This window comes from Pseudopipra pipra, chromosome W (assembly GCF_036250125.1).
Source record: "Pseudopipra pipra isolate bDixPip1 chromosome W, bDixPip1.hap1, whole genome shotgun sequence".
NCBI classification, from domain to species: Eukaryota; Metazoa; Chordata; class Aves; order Passeriformes; family Pipridae; genus Pseudopipra; species Pseudopipra pipra.
This window is the reverse complement of record NC_087580.1, coordinates 37896171-37905159: the sequence shown is the minus strand read 5'-3', so window position 1 is coordinate 37905159 and position 8989 is coordinate 37896171. Positions and strand designations below refer to the sequence as shown.

General features: G+C 61.3%; 1 protein-coding gene across 1 annotated transcript; it reads right to left on the bottom strand.

Annotated features, from left to right (window-relative positions):
- Window positions 1-465: 465 nt before the first annotated feature.
- Window positions 466-4560, bottom strand: LOC135405026 (maestro heat-like repeat-containing protein family member 6). Its single transcript, XM_064639747.1, has 13 exons — window positions 4453-4560; window positions 3963-4111; window positions 3538-3685; window positions 3129-3316; window positions 2903-3040; window positions 2662-2776; window positions 2353-2490; window positions 1921-2097; window positions 1651-1806; window positions 1393-1494; window positions 1164-1266; window positions 869-913; window positions 466-557 (listed from the first exon to the last, which is right to left on the bottom strand). The coding sequence occupies exons 1-13, from the start codon at window positions 4558-4560 to the stop codon at window positions 466-468; spliced, it is 1659 nt and encodes a 552-aa protein (XP_064495817.1).
- Between the last annotated feature and the right edge of the window lie 4429 nt (window positions 4561-8989).

The window sequence follows — 8989 nt, the reverse complement described above, 5'->3', positions numbered from 1 at the left end:
GGAGGGATGAAGTGTGGGCAGGAGAAGGGAAGGGGAAGGGAGAGAAGGTTTGGGAAGGGAAGGCTTGAGGAGGAAAGGGAAGGTTTGGGAAGGGGAGGGGAGAGGAGGGGAGCTGATGTTTATTAATCTAAGGGGAAGGGATGAACCTTCTTAAGCTAAGGGGAAAGGGAGGATTAAGTGTGGGCAGGAGAAGGTTTGGGAAGGTTTGGAAAGGTTTGGGAAGGTTTGGGAAGGTTTGGGAAGGTTTGGGAAGGGAAGGTTTGGGAAGGTTTGGGAAGGTTTGGGAAGGTAAGGTTTGGGAAGGGAAGGGGCTGTTCATAGAGGTGGGCAGGCCAGGAGCTGCCTGGCCTTGCCAGCTGGCTCAGTTGGGCCCAGCATCAGCTGAATCTCCAGCTCCCATGAGAAGTGGTCTCGTCCCTTGGTCTTCCAGTGCTGTTGGAGGGACGCAGGTTGTCTGGCTGGAGATTACTTTGTTACTGCCCGTCTGAAAGCGGACAAGAATTCAGTCCGCATGGTGCAGTAGGACGGGCAGTCGTCCTGGCTCATGGTTTCAAAGGCTGGAAGAGAGAGGAACGGAGCCACGGTCAGAGCCTGAATGTGTGGGAACCTGAGGAGCCCTTCCTGCCAGGGCCATCCCAGCCAGCTCTTGCCATGGCCAGCAGGGAGCAGGGGTCAACAGGATGAGCGGGAAGGTGCTGGTCCCCAGTCCTCTCCCTGCCCCTGAAATGTGTCCCTGCTCTGCCCACAGCGCCCCTTGTCCGTGCAGGGAGCAGAGCCCCGCGTAGGCAGGGCAGGGATTGCAGCTCCCTGCCCAGGGTCTGTGCTCCCCCCTGCCAGCCCCCAGTGAGAGCCCACTGTCCTCACTCACCCCTCATGAGGAGCTGCAGGTCTTGCATGTGCCAGGCAGCAATCCCTGGGAACAGAGAGCGTGTCAGGGCCCCAGCAGCACAGCTCCCCCCCACGGCCTCCTGGCCTGGCAGGGCTGAGCCAGGGCCTTCCCGCATCAGGACACCCAAGGGTGTGGCTGGCAGAGGGCGGCAGCAGCCGCCAGGGCACTCGGGGCTCCCCAGCACATCCCTGGGCCACATCCTGCTGCCGCTGGAGCAGCCGGGGCTGGGGCTGAGCTGCAGTGGGGAGGGAGGGACTGTGGGCTTGGGGCTCACCCATGAACCTGACGGCCGCCTCTCGCAGGGGCTGCTGTGGGCTCTGCAGGTAGGGCAGGGCCTGGTGCAGGTGCTCAGCCCTTCGGCTCACATCCTTGTCCATCTGCAGAGAGCAGGGGGGTGTCTGTGGCTGCAGCAGTGGCAGGGGCACAGGCCCAGCCCCGCACACTTGGCATCGGGGCCTGGGGGCTTGTCCAGCCTGAGACTGGGCCTTCGGGGTCATCCTTACCAGGCAATCGCAGAACTTGAAGTGCTGCTCTTTCCTCAGCAGCTTCTCCAGGTCCCTTCTCTTGAGGAACCTGGCAGCGCAAAGCAGCACTTCCCAAGAGGCCTGCAGAGCAGCAGAGAGCGGGACATGGCACCACAGGCAGGGCACAGCCCCTGTGTCCCTGCATCAAGGCCAGCAGGAGGCTGGAGCCCTTGAGGCCCCAAGGCAGGAGACAGCCCAGCCCTGTGCACAGGGACACCAGAGCCCACGAGTGCTCACCTCTGCCACGCACTGGTTCTCGTCATGCCCATGGATGAACAGTGGGACCAGGCTCTGGTGCACCTGTGTCTCCAAGAGCTGTGTTCCCTCTTCCACCAGCAGCTCCATCACCGTTTGGAAGAGGCGAATGGAGAGCAGCTGCACTTGGGTGTTGTCCTGGGATAAAAGAGGAGAAAAAGACCTCAGCACTGGATGCTCCAGGCCAACCAGGTACAGGCACAGGCCTGAACATCCACTAAGTGCCTGGAGGTGGAGGGCACAAAGCCTTACATTGTCAAAGAGTGGCCGGAGCGCCTCAGCCAGCTTGGGGGCAGTGGAGACGAATGCCCGAATGTCTTCATCCTGGAGCATACCCTCAAACACAGAGAGGGTCATCACGACCAGCTCTCCATCTGCATCAGGCAGCAGCTCCAGGAGGTGTTGAGACAGGCTGCAGATGCTTTGGGCCTGTGTGGAACACAGTGCTATGCTGTCAAGCCCTGAACAGCTGCCCCACCAACAGCTCTCTGGCGATGCAACCCCGCGCTGTTGCCCCGGGGCCCAGAGGCCAAAGGCCTGTCCCACAGGGCCAGGGCAGCAGAAGAGGAAGGCAGGAGAGCTGGGAGCAGCTGCCACAGCTCCCGAAGCCCAACCAAACCTAAACGTCTCCCCTCCCCAGCCCCAGGCTGCCCGTGTGGCTTCAGCCGGGTGTCCCCTTCTCACCATTGAGGGATCCACAGCAAGCACCAGGAGGCCTCTGAGCGCCAGGCGCTGCCTCTCTTGGCACTGGCTCCGCAGGTTCCTTGAGAGGATGGGCAGGACACTGTCACAAAATTTACTCCTGTCCAGAAAGTCCAGGACCTGGAAGGCAGAGAGCAGTGACGGGGTGCCCGGGTGGCAGGAGCCCGGACCCGCCCGGGGCTGGGCCCAGGCAGCAGCACAGGGCGCAGGCACCGTCCCAGGCAGCTGCGGCCGTGAGAGGGCAGAGAGGGGGAGGCAGGCGGGCCAGGCAGCGCTCGCCATCGGGCTCACCTCGACAAGGAAGGCCAGAGAAGGCAGCTCCCAACGGGGGTCCTCAGTGCTGAGCAGCCCCAGGAGGTGGATTGCCATTGGGGAATAGAAAGGGAGCAAGATGTGGCGCATCTCCCTGTCAGGGGGAAAGAAGGAAGCATGGAGCCTGAGAAGGGTGGGCAAAGCTCTCCCAGCAGGCTGTGTGGGGTGCCCCGTGCCCAGGGCAGAGATGATGGGGGCAGCAGGGACAAGGGTGTCTCACCTGGCCAGCAGCCCCACTGCATAATGCTGGGTATCAGCACAGAGGAGCGTGTCCCAGCCACACTTGCGCTCCACTGACACCACCTCATTGTCCCACTGCAGCCGGCAGAGCAGGGCCTTGATGGTCTGGACCAAAAACCTGTGTGCAGAGCAAAGGCCAGGTCATGCTGGGAGCCCTGGCCCCAGCCCTGAGAGCATGGCAGGGAGAGAGGACTGGGATGGAGCACCTGTTGGGCTGGGTGGGAAGGTGGTGTTGCTCCAGGCATCCCCTCCAGAAGGTGTTCACCTCTTCTGGCACCTGCTCTGTGCTCATGGACACTTGGAACAGCAGAGCCACGAGCAGGCGGGGGATGTAATTCATGACTGCATCCTGGCACTTGGGCTCCTGGATGATCAGCCACAGTGCCAGGGTTGCCTGCAATCAAAGCACACAGAGACAGCGCTCAGTGCAAGATGTCCATGTGTCAGGGCTCAAGTGTGGGAGGGAGAGGTCAGGGGAGAGGCAGGGGGAGCAGCCTGCCTGTTGTTCCTGAACCTGCCCCTCAGCCAGATTTGCAGCCCAAGGCCTGAGGCAGGGAGATGCAGGGGTGGGGGAGGTGACATGGGGAGGAGCAGAGACCACTTCTAGAAACTCACAGCCAGGGCAAACACGTCTCTGTTGTCGCCATCGGAGGTGGACATTCCATGCACTGGCCAGTCCTCCATCACTCGGAGTAGTGTTGGCAGCACCTTCTCCACTGCTGTTTCCGAGGAGCCGATGCTGCTCCACATCATTGCAGCAGCTCTGTGGAGCCAGAGCTCTGCGTCAGGGGGGTCTCAGCCCCAGCACTGTGGCCTGGGCATCTGTGGGGGCCCATGTGACAGAGCCACGGTGCCTTGAGGGGCAGGGAGGGCATGTGGCAGTAGGATTGGGGGCTGGCAGGCCAGGGATGGGAAATGGAGGGGCCCAAGGGTCCTGGAAGTCTCCATCTGTCTGGCAGACCACATGGGACAGGCTGTAGAGGGTGATGGGCTGTAAGGGTTGGTGATCCCTGAGCCAGCAAGGCAGCTGGGCCCTGTACCTGTCACACACTGGGGCACAGCGCAGGAGAGTCATCACTACATCCTGTGGGTGTGCCTCAGCGAGCCTGCAGATGTTCTTGTGCATCGTGACACCTGGAGCCATGTGGGAGGTGAGGCACTGGTGCATGGATCTCACGATGGTCGGCACCTGGAGAGGCAGTGGGGGACAGTTGAAGAGGTGCCAGAGGGAGCAGGTTGCCCAGTTTCACCGAGAAATGCTTCCCTTCCCACCACACAGTGTGGCCTCAAAGGCTTAGGGGCCAGCGGACCTGGCATGAGAGGCCACGAGACCCCTGGGGCACTTGAGCCCTGGCCACAGGCTGCTTACTTACAGACACCTTTCCCCTCCATAAAAATCTGGAATGGCAGCTGTATTGAATTTCTGTGGCCAGGTCTTGGTTCCCGACCACGAGACTGGAGGCCACAAAACTCCAGGGCAGGAGGCAGCTCAACCCCTGCCACGGGGACCCCAGAGCCCACAGTGCTCACCTCTGCCACGCACTGGTGCTCATCATAATGCAGGAAGAACCACAGCACCAGGCTCTGGTGCATCTGCATCTCCAAGGGCTGTGTTCCCCCTTCCACCAGTACCTCCATCACCATTTGGAAGAAGTGAAAGGAGGACAGCTGCACATGGGTGCAAAAGAAGAGAAAAAGATCTCAGCACTGGATGCTCCAGGCCAACCAGGCACAGGCACAAGCCTGAACATCCACAGGGCACAAAGTTTCCTGGCAGCAGCCAGTGCCTGTGGACTGGGGACACAAAGCCTTACGTTGTCTAAGAGTGGCTGGAGGGCCTCAGCCAGCTTGGGGGCAGTGGAGATGAGTGCCCGAATGTCTTTGTCCCGGATCACAGTCACAAACACAGAGAGGGTCATCACGACCAGCTCTCCGTCTGCATCAGGCAGCAGCTCCAGGAGGTGTTGAGACAGGCTGCAGATGCTTTGGGCCTGTGTGGAACACAGTGCTGTGCTGTCAAGCCCTGAACAGCTGCCCCACCAACAGCTCTCTGGCGGTGCAACCCCACCCTGCTGCTCCGGGGCCCAGAGGCCAAAGACCTGTCCCGCAGGGCCCAGGCAGCAGAACAGGGAGGCAGGAGAGCTGGGAAGAGCATCCACAGCTGCCAGAGCCCTGCCAAGCCCAAGCTCCTGCCTTCCCCAGCCCCAGGCTGCCTGTGTGGCTTCAGTCGGGTGTCCCCTTCTCACCATTGACAGATCCATCCAGAGCACCATGCGGCCTCGGAGAGCCAGGCGACATCTCTCTTGGCACTCGCTCTGCAGGTGCCTTGACAGGATCTGTTCAACACTGCTCTGACATCTCCTTCCATCCAGATAGTCCAGGAGCTGGAAGGCAGAGAGCAGTGACAGGGTACCCGGGCAGCAGGAGCCCGGAGCTGCCCAGGGCTGGGCCCAGGCAGCAGCACAGGGTGCAGGCACCGTCCCAGGCAGCTGTGGCTGTGAGAGGGCAGAGAGGGGGAGGCAGGCGGGCCAGGCAGCGCTCGCCATCGGGCTCACCTCCACAAGGAACTCCAGGGCAGGCAGCTCCCAACGGGGGTCCTCAGAGCTGAGCAACCCCAGCAGGTGGATTGCCAGTGGGGAATGGGAGGGGGTCAGTTGGCGGCGCATCTCCCTGTCAGGGGGAAAAGCATGCACCCTGAGCAGGGTGGGTAAAGCTCTCCCAGCAGTGACTCACAGAGTCTTGGTCTTTTCCCAGCAGCCCTGGATGGGACGTGGGCACTATGGCAGGTGGCTCCTCCTGTGCACCCGCCTTGCGCAGCCTTTTCCAAGCTACTCAGCCATCCCTTGGGGCCAAGGCCCTCTGCCCTACACCCATAGGGGCTGTGTGGAGTGCCCTGTGCCCAGGGTAGAGATGATGGGAGCAGCAGAGACAAGATTGTCTCACCTGACATGCAGACCCACTGCATAGTGATGGGTGTCGGAATTCAGGAGTGGGTCCCAGGCAAGCCTGCGCTTCCTTGCCATCCAAATATCCTCCCATGGCAGGTGGCAGAGCAGGGCCTTGATGGTCTCTATCAAAAACCTGTGTGCAGAGCAAAGGCCAGGTCACGCTGGGAGCGCTGGCCCCAGCCCCGAGGGCATGGCAGGGAGAGAGGACTGGGATGGAGCACCTGTTGGGCTGGGTGGGAAGGTGGTGTTGCTCCAGGCATCCCCTCCAGAAGGTGTTCACCTCTTCTGGCACCTGCTCCGTGCTCATGGACACTTGGAACAGCAGAGCCACGAGCAGGCGGGGGATGTAATTCATGACTGCATCCTGGCACTTGGGCTCCTGGATGATCAGCCACAGTGCCAGGGTTGCCTGCAATCAAAGCACACAGAGACAGCGCTCAGTGCGAGACGTCCACGTGGCAGGGTCCGAGTGTGGGAGGGAGAGGCCAGGGGGGAGGCAGGGGGAGAAGCCGGCCTGGTGCCCCTGAACCTGCCCCTCAGCCAGATTTGCAGCCCAAGGCCTGAGGCAGGGAGATGCAGGGGTGGGGGACGATGGAGAGCCACTGGAGAGGCGACATGGGGAGGAGCAAAGGCCACTTCTAGAAACTCACAGCCAGGGCAAAGACATCTCTGCTGTCGCCATCGGAGGTGGACATTCCGTGCACTGGCCAATCCTCCATCACTTGGAGCAGTGTTGGCAGCACCTTCTCCACTGTTGTTCCTGAGGAGGCGATGCTTCTCCACATCATTGCAGCAGCTCTGTGGAGCCAGAGCTCTGCGTCAGGGGGGTCTCAGCCCCAGCACTGTGGCCTGGGCATCTGTGGGGGCCCATGTGACAGAGCCACGGTGCCTTGAGGGGCAGGGAGGGCATGTGGCAGTAGGATTGGGGGCTGACAGGCCAGGGATGGGAAATGGAGGGGCCCAAGGGTCCTGGAAGTCTCCATCTGTCTGGCAGACCACATGGGACAGGCTCTGCAGGGGGAGGGTTTGTAAGGGTTGGTGATCCCTGGGCCAGCAAGGCAGCTGGGCCCTGTACCTGTCACACTCTGGGGCACAGCGCAGGAGAGTCATCACCACATCGCATGGGTGTGTCTCAGCGAGCCTGCAGATGTTAGTGTGCGGAGACACGTGGGAGGTGAGGTCATGGTGGATGTACCAAACGATGGCCGGCACCTGGAGAGGCAGTGGGGGACAGTTGGAGAGCTGCCAGAGGGAGCAGGTGCTTCCCTTCCCACCACACAGTGTGACCTCAAAGGTTTAGGGGGCCAGCAGACCCAACTTGAGAGGCCACGAGACCCCTGGGGGACTTAAACCCTGGCCACAGGCTGCTTACTGGCTTCCAACTGGAGACACCTTTCCCCTCCAAAAAGTGCACACTGGGAGCATCAGTCACACTCTCAGCTGGCGTGGTGGCAGCGTTTCCGATGCCCTCACTCGTGGCGTCACCCTCTGCCATGAGGTCACTTGTTGTGGTTTCAGTGTTGGTTGTGTCATCGGTCACGGCAGTCTCAGGGTTTGCTGCGTCATCCATCGGTGCCTCATCAGAGCTTGCTCTGCCCTCAGTCGGCATCGGTGTGATGTCAGCCTGTGCCACGAGGTCAGTGTTGGAGCCGGTTGTGTCACCAGCCAAAGCGGTGTCAGGCTTTGCTGTGCCATCCATCGGTGCCATGTCAGAGTGTGATGTGCCATCAATGGCCATCGGCACCATGTCAGCCTTGGCCATGACATCAGTCGCTGTGGTGTCAGAGCTGGTTGTGTCTTCAGCCAAAGCGGTGTCAAGCTTTGCTGTGCAATGACTGGGTTCTGTGTCATCCTTTGCAATGGGGTCGGCCAGTGCGGTGTCAGGGTTGGCCGTGTCCTCGCTCACAGCGGTGTCAGAGGTTTCCATGAGATCAATCGGCGCGGTGCTGCCATCAGGCTTCTCCTTGAGCTCAGCTGGCCTGGTGTCAGGCTCTGACACGAGCTCAGGTGGTGTGGTTCTGGGTGTTCTACGCCGAATGCGCATGATTTTCAGCAATCTCTGCAGGAGAAGAAAGGGTAGGGAAGAGAGGGAAGTCCATGGGAGCGCTCCACCAGCAGTGCCAGGCAGAGCAGGGACAGCAGGCCCAGCCCAGGGGGGGATGGCTGCAGGTACCTGAACTGCTCTGCGGAAGCGGCCACGGGGGTGGTCCTGCTCCTCTGTCCAGTCCTGGCCTGGATCTGTCAAACAGCGAGCGCAGGTGGAGCTGAGGGGCTGCAGGAGAGGCCAGGGAACACAGCCCAGCCCTGCACTCCACAGGCAGGGCCGGCCCTGGGGTGCCCAGTGGCCCCTCTTTCCCCCTCCTTTTTCCCTGGACGTGTCCAGAGGGGACAGGAAGGGGCCAAGCTGGTTGCAGCCACCAGCCCTGTGGTCCAGCTCCAGCACTCACCCTGCTGCAGAGGTTCCTCAGCTTGCTGTGCTGGGGCCACCCCAGGGCCACTCCTGTTCTTCCTCCTCAGCAGCCTGAACAGGCTGAAGCGTCTCCCTGCCATGCCACAGTCTTGTCTCAAGGGAACTTGCACGAGAGACGCCTCAGAAAAGACCTTGTTGGGCAAATTTCACAAAATGGCCTCGAGGGCACCTTCCACAGGGACTGCAGATGACCTAGTCCCGTGGTCTGACCTCGAGGGCACCTTCCACAGGGACTGCAGATGACCAAGTCCCGTGGTCTGGCCTCGTAGGCACCTTCCACAAGCACTGGTGATGCCCAGAGAAGCTCCGGGTCACCAAGGCCTGTGGCCTGGCCTCGAGGGCCACTCCCACAGGGAGTGGGGATGCCTCGGAAAAACCTCCGGGTCACCAACTCCTGTGGTATGGCCTCGAGGGAACTTGCAAGAAAAAGAACTCTCAGAATCGCTTCGGGTCAGCAACGAATGAGTTGGCTGCGAGGAGACTCCTCACAGCACCGCTCAGTCCCGTCCTGACCAGACGCGTGCTCTGAGCACTGTGGTGCGGCCACATTGCCGCCCAACACCTATATCAGGACGTGTCACAAAGGGCCCTTGGACACCCTGCCCTGTCCCATCCCATTGGCGACGGCCACCATGTCACAAAGGGCCCT